This window comes from Talpa occidentalis, unplaced genomic scaffold (genome assembly GCF_014898055.3).
Source record: "Talpa occidentalis isolate TD23 unplaced genomic scaffold, MPIMG_talOcc4v2.1 talOcc4.13, whole genome shotgun sequence".
Lineage (NCBI taxonomy): Eukaryota > Metazoa > Chordata > Mammalia > Eulipotyphla > Talpidae > Talpa > Talpa occidentalis.
In genome coordinates, this window is record NW_023601322.1 from 81,297,793 (window position 1) to 81,316,169 (window position 18,377).

The window sequence follows — 18,377 nt, forward strand, 5'->3', positions numbered from 1 at the left end:
AAATACCTTTTTCATAGTATTTGTCATATCCTACTACAACTGAAATTTTTCCTGCTGGTGCTTAATCTTTTTAATGGTTCAAACAATATCAGGTATTTTTGAGATCCAAACAAGGTAACTGTTGAATGAATAACTAGGAAGATGTAACAGATTTAGTTGAAAGTAGGTCTACAAGCCATGTAATTAAAACAGCACGGTAGTGGAATAAAAACAGACACAAAGGCAAATGGAATTGAGAACCCAGAAATAAAACCATACATATATGGTCAACTAATCCATGACAAAGGAGCAAAGAATATGTACGGGAACAATGATAGTCTCTTCAATAAATAGTGCTGGGAAAACTGGACCACTACATGCTAAAGAATGAAACTAGACTACTACCTTAGACCATACACAAAAACCAACTCAAAATGAATAAAACTTGAATATAAGACCTGAAACCACAAAATATATAAAAGAAAATATAGGCAAAACATTCTATGACATACACCTCAGAAACATCTTTGAGGACTCATCTCCAGAAACAAGGAAAATGAAGGAAAAGATAAACAGCTGGGACTACATAAAACTAAATAGCTCTGTACAGCAAAAGAAAGTAACTAAAGCAAAGAGACACCCTACTGAATGGAAGAATATGTCTGTACTCCATATAATTGATAAGGAACTGATATCAAAGATCTACAGTGTTTATACAACTCAACAAAAACAAAGAAAGCAACTAAGTTAAAAAACAGGCAGATCTAAAAAGATACTTTTCCAAATAGGAAATGCAAATAGCCAACAGATATCTGAAAAAAAAAAAAAAAAGGTTCAACATCACTTATAATCAGGAAAATGCAAATCAAAACCGCAAGTAGATACCAACTCACACTGGTGAAAATGGTCTATATTAAAAAAAAACTGGAAACAACAAATGCAGGTGCGGATGTCAAGAAAAAAGAACCCTCTTACACTGCTGGTGGGAATGCAAACTGGTCCAATCACTATGGACATATAACCTAGTGATTCCACTTCTAGGAATCTAACCAAAGGACACAAAACATTAATTCAAAAGGAAACTTGCACTCCATATTTACTGCAGCACTATTTATAATAGCTAAGATATGGACACAACCTAAACAACCCAAAAACAGATACAGGGATCAAGAAGATGTGGTATGATATACACAATAGACTACTACTCAAGTGATCAAAAAAGATAACATTTGCAGCAACATGGATGGAGGTGGAAGGCATTATGCTACTGAAATAAATGAGAAAGAAAAAAAATACCCGATGGTTTCACTTAGAGATGGAACAGAGGAAAATCGAACGAAGGGTCAGGAAAAAGAAAAAAACTTGCAGGCACTACAGACCTGAGGGAAACAGCAGGAGAGGGATGAGATGGGGTGGCAAGAGGGGAGGGGAGAGCAAGGGACTATGGTGACAGTTCACAGGTGATATGGTGGTATGAAGGGAACTACACCTGAGGCGGAAATCAAATACTGTACAAACGTTAACAATGATGTCAGAAAATAAAAAATTAAAAAAAGTTTCTTCATCTTGCAACCATTTTGGAAATTATGTAGGGAAGCTTTTGATTATGAATAAATGTTCCAAAATTTACTATCTAATCCAAGTTTCTTTATTCACTCAAAGGATGACTCAAAATTTGTACTGAAACTGAGAGAATTTAAAATGCAGCATTTCCACAAAAGGCAAATGTTGAGAATAAATTTGTTCTTCTAAACAGGGACACAATGTTTTGTAAAATCTATATTAACAGAAGTTGCTTGAAAAAGAAAAATACCGGATGGTCTCACTCATAGCAGGAATTTAGAAAACCTAAATAAGGGACCAGGAAAAAAACCCAATTATAATACAGTAAAAATCAAAATCGACAGGCAACTATAAACCAGAGACACGCTACAGGGTGGGGGAGGAGGGAGTAGGATCAAAACAAGGGGGGGTGGGGGGTGGGAGCTGTATGGGGACTATAACCAAAATGAAAATGCATACATTGTGCAAAAACAAAAAATGATGTAAAAAATATATAAAATAAAAATATAAAAGAATTTTCCGTACTACACTACAGTTTATCATGAAACTTAGCAATGGATGACACATATTCACAGACAATGAATCAGTCAATGAAGCACTGTTTTAGTTATACCACTGGGGTGGGGCTGGGGGTCTGCTGTGTGTTTTTAATAACTACAAACAGGAAATAAGAAAGATTAAATTAAAAACTGTCTTTCTATGTAAAAGAGCAAATAAAGCATCTGCATTACAAAAGAAATGCACAAGCACAAGCAGGGTTGGTGTCTCATCTACGTGATTAACAAGTGTGCCCAAATCTAAGTCACTTAAAGCAAAAAAGTTGCAGCAGGCAAAAGAGCTCCTCCAAAAATTAATTGTCACTTTTCAGGGCTAATGTAAATGATATCAAGTACTTTTGAACAACTTTTACCAATTATAATTTCTATATTGAAGAGCTTGTTTTTTTAAAAATGCAGAATCTTTGAAATTACAGTCAATGGAGCTATTTCTGCCTGTCTACACTTAAAAACTCACCACATGTTCAACACTTTCTGGCAGCTATATACACACACAAAAAAAAATGAGATAGAGATAAGTAAAGAGAGAGACACACACACACAGAGAAAGAGAGAGAAAGAGATCATCAGCAACAGCACAAAATGAAATTATCACATTGTTTTTCATGCTTAATTTCTTCCAAGCATCATTATTATAATTTACACTCACAAAACACAAATTTGAAAAGGATATTAATGCATGCAGTATATATAAAACTTATAAATATTTATCCTTATTCTTACAGAAAAAATGAACATGTATGGTAATAATAACTTTCACGCATCAACTCTCTAAAAACAAAAAGCTAAAAATATAGAAATCTAAATAAGAATTTGGGCATAGTTCTTAAATGACTGTATTTATATTATTACCATAAATTTAGTGATTAAAATAATTAAACATATCATTTTCCATGCACCTATTTCTTGATTTAAAAATTCTTGAAGTAATTATACAAGACTATAAATCTCAATCATGCATAGTTTAAGAACAATAAGTTACTAAAAGAAGAAAATGAATGCGTACTTGGTTTCATCCATCACTTCTACTTCAGTAGGGGCTGTGATGGGTGCATTAGAACGTCCTGCAGTAGGGTCATCTGTGTTTAACTCTCCATTTGTAGAACTTACAACCTGCCAAAGAAAATAAAAATTACACATACACAAAGTAACAGGTGATAAGCATCATTAATGTTAAGTATTTAAATTAGAACATTATTATGCAGAACACAAAACAATTAGTATGTAGTTGTTCATAACTGAATACAGTAAGAAATCTAGCTTTCTGTTAAAGATAAGATCATCCAATATTTGTTTTAACTTCTTTTTCATTTTGAAATTTTTGTACTCTCTCACCTTCCCTCTGATTTTTAAAGCTAACTCCAAAACTTCTCTCTCCATGAGCTCCCTCTGGTGTGCCCATCGCCTTTGGCACCTTGCTACATCATGAATTACTTCACTTGCAAACCTCAATACTGCTCCTTCCAAAGGATTTTCATTTCAATCTGAAATTTCATTTCGATTCACTGAAGTGTCCAAGTGTTCACCCAATTGTTCAAGCCTCAAATTCAGGAGTCATTCTGACATTTCACATTTACTGAAACATCTAATTCATCACCCAATTTATATCACAAATCTCATCAGCATTCCCATGACTAGGACAGGACTTCAGTTCTGTAATAAGAGCAGAAACCTATAAGTGGTCTTTTGCTTGTACTTGTTCCCCACTCCCCATTAATGAATTGTCCACACAACAAGCATGTTATTCTTTTTAAGATGTAAATTAACTCAAGTGTTGACATCCTATTGCATTTACAATAAAGATCAATACTCTTTACCCTAATTTACAAAGCCCCAAAAGATCTGAACCTTGCCTTCTTCTCTGATTGCATACCACTTTTCCCTTTACTCACCAGCTTCCATCTGTTTGTCAAGCTCATTCCCACCTTAAGGCCTTTGCATTTATCTATTCTCATTGCCTAGAATTCTCTTTCTACTGGTAGGCTACTTCTTATCTTTCAGATTCTCAAGGAACATTTCTAAAACAGGCCCTTTCTTTCCCACAATCTAACACTTCCAGACATGCTTTCACAATATACTCTACTTTTAACTTGTTATTAGAAGAGTTACTTGCATTTATCTATGTTGATGTTTTTCCGTTTATTTCTTGATCCTCCATTATTGCAAGAACCCTGTGTTGTCCCCTTACTATACCTCTCCACTCTACCTAGCACAGAACAGGCACTCAATAAATACTTGAAGTAAATAAATGCATGCATGAATGAATGAAATCCTAAAATAATACAAAAAGAAAAACTGTTACAAAACTCCCAAACCACCTAAATTCTCTTGGTCCTAGAAAATGACCTTACTGTCTTATTACTCACATTCCCTAAACTTTATTCTTTAAAACAAATCTTAACTTACCACTTTTTTAACTAGATCACTGTTTTATTCTAAAGGGAACTCAGGGACAGCCAGATGGAAAAGCGGCACAGGGCAATGTATGGGGAAAGGGACAGAACTCCCTATGTCCCTAAAGGGACCACTCTTTGCCATCTCTGTACGTTCTCCCGAAATCTCCACGTGCTAGTCAAACTGCTAGCTTTCCAAACTCAGTCCTTTATGAGTTTTATGGAGGGTTGATGACACATTTTTTAACAGTTTTCCATTCACTTATTTTTTTAACATGTTCTTTTAGTTTTTATCATGGAAAATATCACACACAAACAAAGTAGATAGAATAGTATAATGAAACACCTCTGCCCCGTGATGATCAACCCTCTGTCATCCTGGTTTCATCAATACCTCATAATCTGTTCTCTGTTCCTAGATCAGAACTCTAAAAAAGAGTTCTTTTAAGGGCCTCCCCTGGTGGCACAGCGGTTGAGCGCTGGGCTGCGAAGCTGCCCGCAGCCTCTGCAGTGCCGGTTCAATCCCAGGCTCTCGGCGAGGGTCCCACGTCGCGACAGACCTCTCCTGCAGGCCGCTGCTCCCCTCAGCAGTGTATTTCAGTCAGTCTGCCTGTTCTGTTCCCCACTCTGGCTCTGATGAATTCTCTCACCCTCCCGCGCTTCTGGCTGTACCCAGTACTTGTATGTATGTATGTATGTATGTATGTATGTATGCATGCATGCATGTATGTATAAATAAATAAATAAATAGGGGACTCAGTATTAAAAAAAAAGAGTTCTTTTAAAAGTTACCAAAAATTTAAAAATTTCCAGAAAATATATTTGATGGTCTTTGCTCAGTCCTAATCTTCCTATAATTTTGTATCACTTGCCACAAACTAATGACTTTGGAGTAAGTGGGTCTAGATTGAAAACCTAATTCTATACTTAGCAGCTCTGTGACCCTAGCAGACCCTATGTGACCTTTTCTTGCTAAAGCTCAGTGTTCCCAACTACAGAATGAGAAACAGTAGTATCTATTTAACAAGGCAACATGAGGATGAAAAGAAATCGATATGTGAAGCACCATGACAGGCATATAGTAAGAGCGCAATACATGGTGGCCATCATTAGTACTCAGTCCTACCCACGATGGTGGTGTATACTACCAGCTACAAGGACAGACTCTGAGATTAACCACTCAATTAGTTAGACAATAACTAGCACACCTCACAGTGTTTCCAAAGGAAAGTAACTGGAAATCAATCAATATATCTGGCTTAATTCAAGCATTATTCAAGTTCAGCTTCCTCTAGCCTCCTGGAACAAGTACTAGAAATGGAAAGTGCATCTGTGCCTTTAGCTGAAAACAAACCTACTTTGATCATCTTGAGAAACCACCCAGGCAGACAGTTACCCCACTTAAGTGTGCCTCTGTGCTTCAGGGGCATGGGGCTTCCTGCTTTCTGCTAGTCTGTTAAGTTCTGTTATTTTCCCCCCTCTTATTTCTCCCTCTTTCTGAAAACATTTCAAAATAATTATTTAACATATATGGTTCTTTATTCTTAATTTTTAAATGTCCGTGCCCCTATGTGAATTGGAAAGGAGCTAGCGAACAGATCTCTTATCTTATACTACTGTATTCTCTACCACCTTTACCTAGCTGAGTGCCTCACACACAGCGGATAATCAAAAGAGCTCACTGAACAAATTCCATTGCTCTTCCCTCGACAAAATATTCAACTTTTTTTTTCCTTTGTTTTCTTCGATGGTCCTAGATAGTTGGAGGGACCCCCTCAAATTATAGACAGCTTTCTGAGTATGTCCTCCCTTACTTTAAGCAACAACTAAAAATTTAAAACCCACATACTCCAAATTTTCAGCAACAGAAACTGCGTGTGTATGCTTATTAAATAATTTGATTTATTTCAGTTCACACGCATACTAACATTAATGAACTTTATTTTTACTAAAATGTTTCAAATCCCATTCTACCTGGTTGACCAAAAACAATCTAGAAGGAAATAACATCTCCCTTTATGCAATTTGTTAATATAAACTTCTTGGGCTTTCCTTGTTTCCTAACCTTCTGAGTAAAAGCCAAAATCCCAGGGTTGTAATAGAATCAATGTAGTAAAGAGTTCTCCCATAAACATGGCCTACTTAACACCAGTGACTAGACAGTCTATCATCGCATTAAAACCAGTGGTCTTTTTGCAAGGGGTTTTACAAAGAAGAAACAAAGACATAATGTTGTAAGTAATGGGTTATTATATTCCTAGAAACCTAAATCAATAATCAATCACGTAAATGTATACAAACTATTTTGATAAGCCATAGTCTAAAGATGATTTATTTAGGTGACATTATTAGAATTAAATGAGCCAGAACATAAGAGTCTCTGAAATATGTATTCACCACTTTACTTCCTTAATACAAATGTATTTTAAAATGACAGATGCTTTGAGGTTTGACATTTCCAAAAGTCAGTTAGGTGTTTGAAAGGGGGTTTTACTGTTGTTTTCAAAGAAATTTTCTCCTATGGTCTCACTTTGATAAGGAACTTGGTGCAATTCTTATTTTAAATGGTTAAAAAAAAAAAATGGCAACCAGACTACAGTTTACTCTTAGTATTACCAGAGTTTAAGAAGAGAGTGTGGGAAAAGCCTGCAGCTAAGTGTGAGAGATATATCAGTGTCTGTCCAAACAAATGCCCAAAGAAATCATTCTCACAGACTTTTGAATATTAACAAAAGTAACACATGGTAATTTTGTAGTCAATAATTCGAAGGCCAATTAATATATATATTCAAATAGAATGAATTCACACAGATGAGTCATACTATTATCATCCTAATTTCTGTGTGAGTTTTTATAAGCATGTTTCCAAGGCCTCAATAGAGGCTAGATATATAAGCTAACCATAGCTCTATCAATATTAGAAATACTAAAACATTTTATTTATGCACTCAGCTTTTCCTGAAGGTCATCTATATGAGAGCACACCAATAAATGAGATACAGTTAAGTTTCCAGAGTTCACTGGATCTGTGCTAGGGTTCACATGTACAGTATGAAATCAACTTTCTTAAATAGTATAAAAACTGTAAGCTAGAGTTATCATTGCTATTCTTGATATCCCAGCTCCTGACCTGAAGATATTCCGACGGTCTCATTCACTTTCAACAAAGATAAACCAAAGTGGATTTTTAATCTGATTTTCACTTACAGACGCATTAAAAAGAGTGTTCTTTGAGTACCCCAGCTTTCTGAGGTATTATTGTAAATGTTACTGTAAAATAGATCAAAATAAACTTGTAATGCTGATTACCCGAATGACAAATGGAAAAAGGATGCACTAAAGGAGATGAGCAGGAAATTACTAGGTAAGACAGGAATGAAACTACTCTCTTTCCAAAGCTGCTCTTTTGCAGATTTCTGTGCCCCAGAAAACTATGACCAGAAAGATATGACTATGACAATTACTTAATTTTTTTCATATTAGTTCCTCTGTATTTTCAAAGATTTGATAGGGAAAACTGAAATTAATTACTTGAAATATTTTTAAAAAGTTAGCATTACCAATTAACATAGTAGGGAACTAAGATACGGCATCTATTATTTCTCTGACTTTTTTTTAAGGTAACATTGGTTTATGGCACTGTATATGACTCAGAAGTACAGACTCACACCTCTATAGATGTTCCCACACCACACCCACATCATCAAGGCACCCAGCGTTCTCCATCACAGTCCCCTGGACCCCTCCACACTCCTCTGACTTTTAACTTACCTTTGTTTTCTTACCATTTTAAGGCACATGTCTGATTTTAAGGCACATGTCTGATTATTCTTCTGTTATCATTAATTGTATTAATATTCTTAAATTGTAATGACTAAAAAAAACCTCAGGCTGCTTATTACAAAAATGAAAGCTGTTCTTTCCCTTTCATTAACTATGCCTCGCTGTGTAACACACCGCCCCATTTGTGATTCTGCCCTTTTCCCTCACACTGTGTCACATCATTCCTTAGACAAAGCCAAAGGATGCACAGTTACAGGAGATTTCAAAGCCATCAGGAGTTATCCCATAACAAGTAACAATAGTTTTTCAGTAGTGTCCTTAACACTTGTCTTCCTTCCTCTGTGTGCAATCACCTCTCAGCTTCATAGGATCAAGCTTTCAGTTAAAGCTCAGCTCAATGGAGTTGTGCCAGAGAATAAGGCACTGCGACAATGGAAAAGAGGTTACCACTATCTGCTGCTAGTGGTATGTTTTAAAAACTAAGTTAGGTTTTAAAGATGCTGTGAGAATCTATGTGGGAGCAAGCACCTTACCTGGGTTTAGCGGGTTAAAATCTCCTGAACGAGAGGTCTGTTTTTTCACATTTGAAAGTGAAGAATCAATAGGTTAGCAGTTGAAGAAGGGAGAAGGGGTCGAGAGAGGAATGTACCAGGAAGAGAGAACACGCTTAAGGTTGTGGAGCAGAGAGACATGAGGAACGTATAAAAATAAATATATTTCAATATAATTATTGAACTTATAAATAAAAATATAAAAATAATCCTGACTTGCAAGGCAGAAACAAATTAAGAGGAAAGTGTCTTTCCTCTCAGCCATCATACCCAACTAAAATCTACCTGTTAATTACCTTTTAAGTCCTTTCATTTCCTTCATCTCACTGCCTATCATTCGTCCTCAGGTATACTTTTGATAGCTGTGCTTCCACCTCAGACTTGTTTCCCTTCAATCTAATTTCTAGCAAAAACAATTTTCAGACAACACTAATCAAGTGAGTTTCCTACCAATTAAATTCTCTCCACCCAAAGGCTTCTCTCTACCCAATGTAATAACAAGACATGTCAGGACCTTTGTGATGTGCCTCCTCCTCCCTCTCAGTCACAGTTCTCAACACACACCTCCTTGCCTGAATTGTACTCAGTTCCTCGTGTCTCTCTGCTCCACAACCTTAAGCATGTTCTCTCTGCCTGGTACATTCCTCTCTCGACCCCTTCTACCTTCTTCAACTGCTAACTCCTATTGATTCTTCACTTTCAAATGTGAAAAAATAGACAACTCGTTCAGGAGATTTTAACCCACTAAACCCAGGTTAGGTGCTTCTTCCCACATAGAGTCTCAGAACATCTTGTATTTTTCTCCACTTATTACACACCGTTTATTAGCCTCCCCCAAAGACATAAAGTTCGATGGGGAAAGACACCATATCACTGTTATTTTTGCATTCATTCAAAAACCCCACACAATGCCTAGCGTCTGGTAGGTAGCACTATATATTTGTCAAAGAGTAAATGGTTAAGAAGTTGAAAGTCACTGGGCTGTTTCTCAGCCATGTTTAATACCAACAATTCTAGGGGGGATTTCCACTCAGGCCATGCCAAAACACACACAAGACAAGATAGATTCAAAATAAAATGTTTAGATACATGAATATTATTCTTAGTCTCATGAGTGGGAAAAGTTTATGAAACGTCTAAGGTATCCTTTTAGGTAGTGTATTAACATGATTTCACTAAAGGGAGAATAAAAGTAGGACACTTCCATTTGACAATGCTTTCTTTCAGCTGTGCCTCCACACTTCACTTCCCAGAGACAGGTGTAAATAAGTCAGTTTTCTTAATGTGCAAATGCAATAAATCATTATTCATTACTTTCTAAGACCTAACCTCTATTTTGAATATTAAAAAAAAATAAATTATATTATCACATAAAGCTCTGAGATTGAAATTATCATTAGTATCTCCACTTTACTGATGAAAAATTTAGGACACAGAATTTGAATCCAGATCTGACTCCAGAACTTATACTTTCAATCACAATGAAATCAACTTGTAACCTATATATCTGACTTGTAACAAACATAGTAATTCTGGAAAAATGAGAAATTTAGACTCTGCTATACATTTTCTATTAAAACCACATCTGAAATAACAATTATCTGCGAAACTTTCCGTAGGTGTAAATGCTAAGAGATTTCACCTTGTATATCAACTGGAAACAGCCTGGACTTCTTTGAATGCCAAATGAAAAGCAATTATCAATTCCATGAAAGAGTGTGAAGACAGATGAGGGTGAATGCCATGGCCCCAAAGTGGCCCCCTGTAAAGCTGATCCTGCTTGTGAATATCATAAATTTGTACCGTATTTAATTACCAGATTACCTATGTACTTATTATGGCAATGTATTTCCTGAGGAATTATTTAATGGTATTTCCTTAATATTTATTGAGGATCAATTTTTATTTGCCATATAAAATCTTCACATCTCCTGCAAAGTCAAGGATTCAAACTTGGTCCAACAGATACCTTAATGACCATTGCATAAAGTATCTCAAAGCAAATTCTTTTCCTAGTCAATATTAGTAAAAGGCTTTTTTCTCTCAATCTCTCCATTTCATCAGACAATGAGAATGATACACAATGGTTCCCTTCAGTCAAAATCAAATATGGTATTCAATTAGTGCCACAGTCATATTAGCTTAGACTTTACGCACATTTCTTTCCTCATAATTATTATTTTAAACTACAATTTCATTAGTTCAATTATATCAGTGTTATAACTTTTCAAATTTTGAAATTGGGTAGAATATAGATTATAAATGACTCAATATTTCAGGATGGGACAAGATTCAAGCATGATCATACTTAGGCTGTTAATAAATTTTCATGACTGTCAAAATAGCTTAACCTCCATCACACCAGGTCAGTTAATGTTAGAAAACTTATTCAGGAAGTCAAGGAAAATTGCATTTTACCTCTGTGTTACTAGAATTCTAGTAAGTAAAACCAATCATGTATCATTAGGAATGAAGATATATGTAGTCTTTATAGTCAACAGGCAGAAAAGTTTTAAGAGAAAACAACATACAAGCAAAGTTAAAACAGCTCTTAGAAAGTCTGTGAAAAAAATAAAAGAACAAAGAATTGAAGTAATGAGCCAATAAGCAAACTCATCCACCCTTTGATAGTCCAAAGAGATCCCATGAGCCACCTCTGAAAATCCCAGAGAGTAAGAGGTAACTAAGAAAATACATTTGTGGTAATGAAATAGAAATAGTAGAAAAGCTTTCTAATAGTGCCTTAGATGTTGTACATTTCCCTGAGAGATAAGCAAGGTACTTGCTATAAAAATACAAAATACTTAAAAAGATGTAAAGTATACAGATACATGTGTTGTGCAATTAAATACAATCTATTCAATTAAGTTTTCCAATAATATGGATTAGATTCATTAAGCAGTTTACAATGCAAACACTCTTGCTTTTGAGTCCCTCATCCTAGAATTTTATAGAACTATCTGAATACTTCTGTAAGACATTACAGAAATTTCCATAAACTACAGTGTTCTATAAAAATAATTAGCTATAAAATTTAAATTACCTCTAAAATGTAATGGTGAATAAAAATACAAGAATCTAAGATTTAGAACAAAATCTAGAGTACAGATTCAGTAAATTAAACACCACACACACACACACACACACACACACACACACACACACAGAGAAAAATGCTAATTTGGCCAAAAAAAAAAAAAAGGAAAATTGTTCATGAGAAACATGTGGTGGAAAAATTAAAAAACAGTGTAAGATATAAACTTGTAAGATTTTAAATTGAGATAACACTCATCATCTCAGCAACTTTAAACCAGCATTTAAATTACCTTACACTAACATTATAAAACAAAGACTCAGTAATCTTGTCCTATTTCTATAATACACATAAAAGATTAAATGTGGGAGGCGTAGGAGGGCAGAATACAGTAGCTATCTCTAAGTAGAAAAGGGGGAAAGGAAACAAAAAAAGGGACAGCATTAAATCTTTGTAAATACCCATAAAATTGAGGGAAATACGTTAAAAATTTTTTTCTTGAAATTAGTTTCTTTCTATACTTAATATATTCTGCATATAAAACAAAATATACCATTATAAAAATTAAGGCCATACTTATTGGACCTATTACTCAGAAATGCATTCTGAGTAGTAAAGATGAAAATTTAAATATCTACTTAGTTGACGTAAGTTTGAAGGAGGCAAAAAAACCACCAAAAGGCAAAGATATAAAAATGTTCTATTACTTAAAGCATTAAAAAATATGAGCCTATTACTGGAAAATCAAATTTAACACATATTTCAGGTAATACACTTTGCTTTTCTAACTTGTTGTATGACTTGCTTAATTAATTATTGTTGCAAACACTCGCAAAAATGAACATAGGCAAAATCTTAGTATCCCTGTTGGTCTTTCTAGACCATGTTAATTTTGGTTTTTTTGTTAAATACAAAGGAATAGAATTATGGAGAATTCAGCAGTAAGTTTTTCATTAAGATATGAATCATGCCATGAGTTCCAAAAAAGGGTTAGTTGTATAAATTTGGGAAATAATCACTCATGCAAAAATCAGAAAATACCTGTACCGAGCCACCATGTCTGTCTGCTGCAAGGTGAGCTCTCAAATGGTGGGGATTTGCCTGCTGGGAGTCCCAAGCTGCCCTGTGGTCTGCCGACTGCCATTTATTTAATGCATGTGGCATGCATGGAAGAAGAAAAACCCAATATGTTAAACATCTCATCCTCATAATATAGAAAACAAACGTATAAAAGGAATTTTAAATACCCTTACTATTCTGAATCACAGATGCAGTTATCTTTGTATATTGAAAGTGGAGATTTTAGTTAAACTGCTACAATTATGTAGTGACAAAATTTAAAAATAAAACTGTATCATAGAATTTTTAAAGTGAAAGGACTTTAGATATATCACAGATTTGCCCTGTAACTTTATTAATGACAAGTTAACAAAGAACTAGGAAGGTGAAAACAGAGTGCCCAAGAAAGCACTACAAATAATTGATGAAACTAATTTCTAATCAATGAAAAACAGTAGAGGTCCCGGACCACTGGTTTTCTTATGAGCAACTACCTGCAGCAAGAGGATAGTCCTCAAATAGCTGTACTTGGGATCCTAGAAAACTTTTCTCTTTCGCTAGTGCCCTGTTTCTGACTATGAGGATAACAGGAGAAACAGAAAAGTCATCAGAAGCGTGAGAAGGGCTATACAGAATACTATGAGGAAATGACAAACAAGACTTCGTTTGAGTGATAACCCTACACCCGTGAATCTCTGCTTCCTTGAGTTCTTCTTACCTACTTTAAATTAAAGAACCCACCTCCAAGAAATACGCTAGTAAGTCTTCATGTTTTTAGATGCCTTGATTATCTACACAGCAACAACCACAAATTAATGAGACCCTCCAAACAGAAATAGGAATAGTTGCTTAACAGGAGTCACTTTCCTAGGATTCAGAAAAATGTACATATCACGAGTAAAAAGAAAGGGGAGGAATACATTACTTCAATTTCTATTACATTTGGCTTTGCATTAGCTATTTTATATGTGTTTTCTTATTTGAGATAGGTAATATTCTCATTTCACCGTTGAAGACAGAGATGTTAAATACTTCCCTAAAAATCACAGAAGTAGCAAGTGATCTAACAGGGATTCCAACTCCAAGTGATAGCTCTTTACCACAATTCCATTTGTTCTAAACTCTTCAGTGCTCCTTTCTTTCTTACCATGAAGACAATCTGATAATGAAGCGCTAAGTATACTCATCTACAGGGAACCCAAGCATATCAATCAATGGCCAGAGCAGTAATTTGGGAGAAGGGATATTAAATTCAAATAGACATAATGATAGACATTCCATTGCGAATCCTCCTAAATTAAATAGGACAACATAAAACTACATATCCTGGAGCATTAAGTATGTCAACAAAATATTTATCTGAATTCTTATCTATTCATTAAACCCTCCAAATTCAGAACCAGAATTTAGCAGATTGGTAGCTTAAACAGAAATAAAACAGATAAAATCAAATCTAAACAGGCTAAAATTATGGCAATGATACTAAAATTAAGACAACTATCTAGGGCAACCGGCAATATTTGGGGGTCATTAACCTCTTCAAGAACACAGTAAAAGCTGCATACCCTCTTCTCAGAATAAACATTCACATGCACCCAAAACTTTTTATAAAATTTCAGGATCCACTATACTTCAGCCACTGACTTTAGATTACAAATTGTTTATCTGGGAACATTACAAAAGTTTCAGTCATTTAAAGAATTATCTTTTGCAATTGTGAACTATGAGTTTCTTATACAACTTAAAAGTGTTATTTCATAGATGTTCAAGAAATTTTTTCCAAATAGAAATTTTCTTTTTTGATGAAAGCCTACATATCCAGGTTTCAAATTCAACATATAAACTATCCTAAAAGATTTCCTTTAAAAAACTTTTAACTGCCTACATTTAGTGCAATCAGATTATCAAATAAAATATGGTTCATACTCTCATTGTAATATGGTTCATATTACAATATAGCTAGCAGGACAGGTCTGAAACATGTAGAAATTTTAAAAATATAAAATCAAAATCAACAAAAAACTATGAACCAGAGACACTTTTTGGGGGGGGGGGGGCGGGAGGGGAAGGATTGGGGTCAGAATGGGGCGTTTGCAATTGTATGGGGGAATATAAAAATAAAATTTAATATTAAAAAAAAAAAAAAAAAAGTAAAGAGCGTCAACACATAAAAAAAAAAAAATAAAGTATAATTTGATTCGACAGTATCAGGAGAGTTTCACTTATTACAATACTTAACAGCTCAAGAGAAGATTTTCAGAGAACATGAGTCACTCATCTTCCAATTATATTTGAGAAATTAACTCAACTCTGAGTGTGAACTTCTTTCAATATACAGCATCTTATCAGAGTACTAAAGCTATCAACCAGCTGTAATTTATATTTGAGGGAATTTATATATAAGACTCTTTATTGTCCTGATTTTTCTAGGTAAAATTCTGAAACTAATCTTTTCAAATTAGATGAACCTAAAAGCAAGATGTAGCTAAACAGCTCCAAAATGTAGCATTGTTCTATAATGATTTTTAGTAAGTGTGTTCTTTCCTTCAATTTTCATCTTTGATATAACCCTCACTTGAACTGACGGTATAAAAATTGTAAAAGTAAAAAAGATAAGACACTATCATTCTCCAAAAAGGGTTTTAACTAAAAATTTAAAGTACTGCTTAACTCAGGATGAAAGGAAAAAATTTTTATGTCAAAGGTAGTCTTAATAAAGCTTCTTTTTACAAGAAAGTAAAAAAAAAAAAAAAAAATTGTCAAAATGTCAACATTTTTCCAATACTTTACCCAGGAACCACAAATTCTTCACTGTCCCCAAGGGCATATGTGTCCTGAACCTGCTCTGCTCCAACTCTACCTACTGTCTGTTCTAAGCAAACTGAACTGCTAGGCCGCAAACAAATCTTACATTTTAAAACTTGTTCCACATTTTATACTGTTCACTCTCCCCCAAAGTGCCCTTAGTCCTTCATCTGCCTTTAAAAATTCCATCCATTCTTCTGCACATCTCAAAGGCCATATTCTCCATAAAATCTTTATAGATCTCCACATATTCCAAGATCCTCCATCCCACTTTATTATTATGTTCCATGAGACACAGCTTACTTTGCTTTATAAAGTAGTGTTTGTGTGTTCACTGTAATAATCATGACAATAGTTATACTAGCCATGAGACTTAACGTTTACAGAAACCTTATTATATGCTTTAGATTTTAGCATGCATTATTTCTATATTAAACATGAGAGAGATGTTTCAAGAGATTTTTCCAGGGTCAAGCCACATCCAGGTATGTCTGATTCCAGACACTAAGTGGGCTTTTAGTCACTTGGTACGAAAACATTTCTTATAGGTTATACAGTTTTCCTTACCTCTGCATTTCTGCAATGTTAAGAGTAGCTCTCAACTCACAGAAATTCAGTAAATAATTTACTGAACTAAACTACAGTTAGAAAGATCAACTGTCCCAACAGTTATTCCAACAGGGTACACAAATACTTCCATTCTAACAATATCAAATACTGCTCAAAGTTTATACTAATTATATCACTAATTAGGAATTTACAATTAAACATTTTTAATATTATCATAAGCTAACAGTAAACATGAGGGAAATAGTCTATCTATTAAAATATATGTGTTTTTCAATCCTTATTCTGTCTATGTATATCTGATCTTTTTTAATCTATCGAAGAAAATATATGTATTTCAATCCTTCAATATGTTTATACATATGTATGTGTATACTCACACACATTCATATACACCCACACAAAGGGTGTCATCTGTGCAAGGTAAAACACCAAACATATTTATAAACTCTAAGAAGGTAATAGAGAAGCAAATTAAGACATTTCATATCCTAGAGGGCAGCAAACCTGGTTTTTGGATTGTTGCATTTTATCTCTGTGTTGATGTGCTTCTCTGTTCGATGACAAAGCAGGATCTTGCTGAACTGCACCCACTGGAGTAGGCTACAATAAAATTAACAATTAACATTAGTATATAATATTTCAGAAATCTTATTTAAAATTACTGAGCTGCTTAGAAGAACAAAGGCAATAAAAAACAATGTTAAAGAGCTTAGGAAAAGATATTCTCAAAGGTTGCTAAAGCTAACAAACTTAAAGCAGAGAACAACTACTTTTTACTGTGTTTTCAAAATATTTGTCCACTTTGTCAACTATTGGTTTGTAGCAAAAAAAGACCTACTTGTCATTACTTTCACGTTACTATTTCAAATGAAAAAAAGAAAAGAAAGCATATCTGTTTATGTTGCTCATTAACAAAACTAATACATAATTGTAAAAAAATTATTAGTGAAGAGCAACCACCTCACAATTATAATCAAGACCTTCTTTGTAAGACATAACTTCAGTGGTTCTAAAAGCTAAATAAACATGCTCCAAGCAATAAATGCCAATTCCAAAAGATAACCTAAAACTACCAAAATAATTAAGACAATTTTAAAATTATGTTTTGAAAGATGGCAGAACTAATTTTTTAAATTTTTTTTTAATATTTTATTTTATATAATTCTTACATCATATTTCATTTTTACACAATGTATGCATTATCATTTTGGTTATATTCCCCATACAACTGCACCCCCCCTTATTTTGACCCTAGTCCTTCCTCTCCCCTTCCCTCCCCATCCCCCTGTGGTTTGTCTCTGGTTTATAGTTGCTTGTTGATTTTGATTTTTACTTTGTATTCATTAGTCTTTTTCCTGGTCCCTTATTTAGGTTTTCTAAATTCCTGCTTTGCGTGAGACCATCCAGTATTTTTCTTTTTCTTTCTGGCTTATTTCGCTGAGCATGATCCCTTCTAGCACCATCCATGTTGCTGCAAACTGCATGTGTTTATCTTTTTTTGATAGCTGAGTAACATTCCATCGTGTATATGTACATCTTCTTGATCCAGTCATCTATTTTTGGGCATTTGGGTTGTTTCCAAAGCTTAGCTATTGTAAATAGTGCTGCTATAAACATAGGGGTGCAGGTGCCCTTTGGAATTAATGTTTCTGTGTCCTTTGGGTAAATACCTAGGAGTGGAATTGCTGGATCCTATGGAAGCTCTATCTTTAGTAAGTCAAGAAATCTCCACACAGCTCTCCATAGTGGTTGGACCAGTTTGCACTCCCACCAGCAATGCAGGAGAGTTCCTTTTTCTCCACAACCTCGCCAATATTTGTTGCTGCTAGTTTTTTTAATAGGTGATGGTGGAACTAATTATAAAAACAAGCTAGCTGCTCTTTTTAATCACTAAAATATTATACAAAAAAGGTGTATCTCATATTAAAAAGTAGGAATGAAAGTTCAAACACTCAACATTCTAAAATAAGCAGAGTCCAAATACAAGGCTTTTGCAAAATTCACAGAAAAATTTTAGTGTTCTGCTACATGAAATATTTATAAAACAGAATAAAATGAACACCTTAAAAAGAATGTTTTGTTT

The 18,377-nt window shown here is 34.3% G+C and overlaps 1 protein-coding gene across 9 annotated transcripts in view; it reads right to left on the reverse strand.

The window, feature by feature from the left end:
• The window catches only part of CSNK1G3 (casein kinase 1 gamma 3), an 87,039-nt gene that overhangs the window by 8,505 nt on the left and 60,157 nt on the right, over positions 1–18,377 (reverse strand). For 3 of the 9 annotated variants that reach the window (XM_037509440.2, XM_037509441.2, XM_037509442.2), the window contains exons 10-13: positions 16,799–16,894; positions 12,902–12,997; positions 3,106–3,212; positions 2,557–2,580 (exon numbers count right to left, since the gene is read on the reverse strand). In XM_037509440.2, coding sequence (XP_037365337.1) covers positions 2,557–2,580; positions 3,106–3,212; positions 12,902–12,997; positions 16,799–16,894 — 323 coding nt within the window. The remainder of the gene's footprint in view (positions 1–2,556; positions 2,581–3,105; positions 3,213–12,901; positions 12,998–16,798; positions 16,895–18,377) is intronic. The other 6 variants (XM_037509446.2, XM_037509445.2, XM_037509444.2 and 3 more) reach the window with 3 other exon arrangements.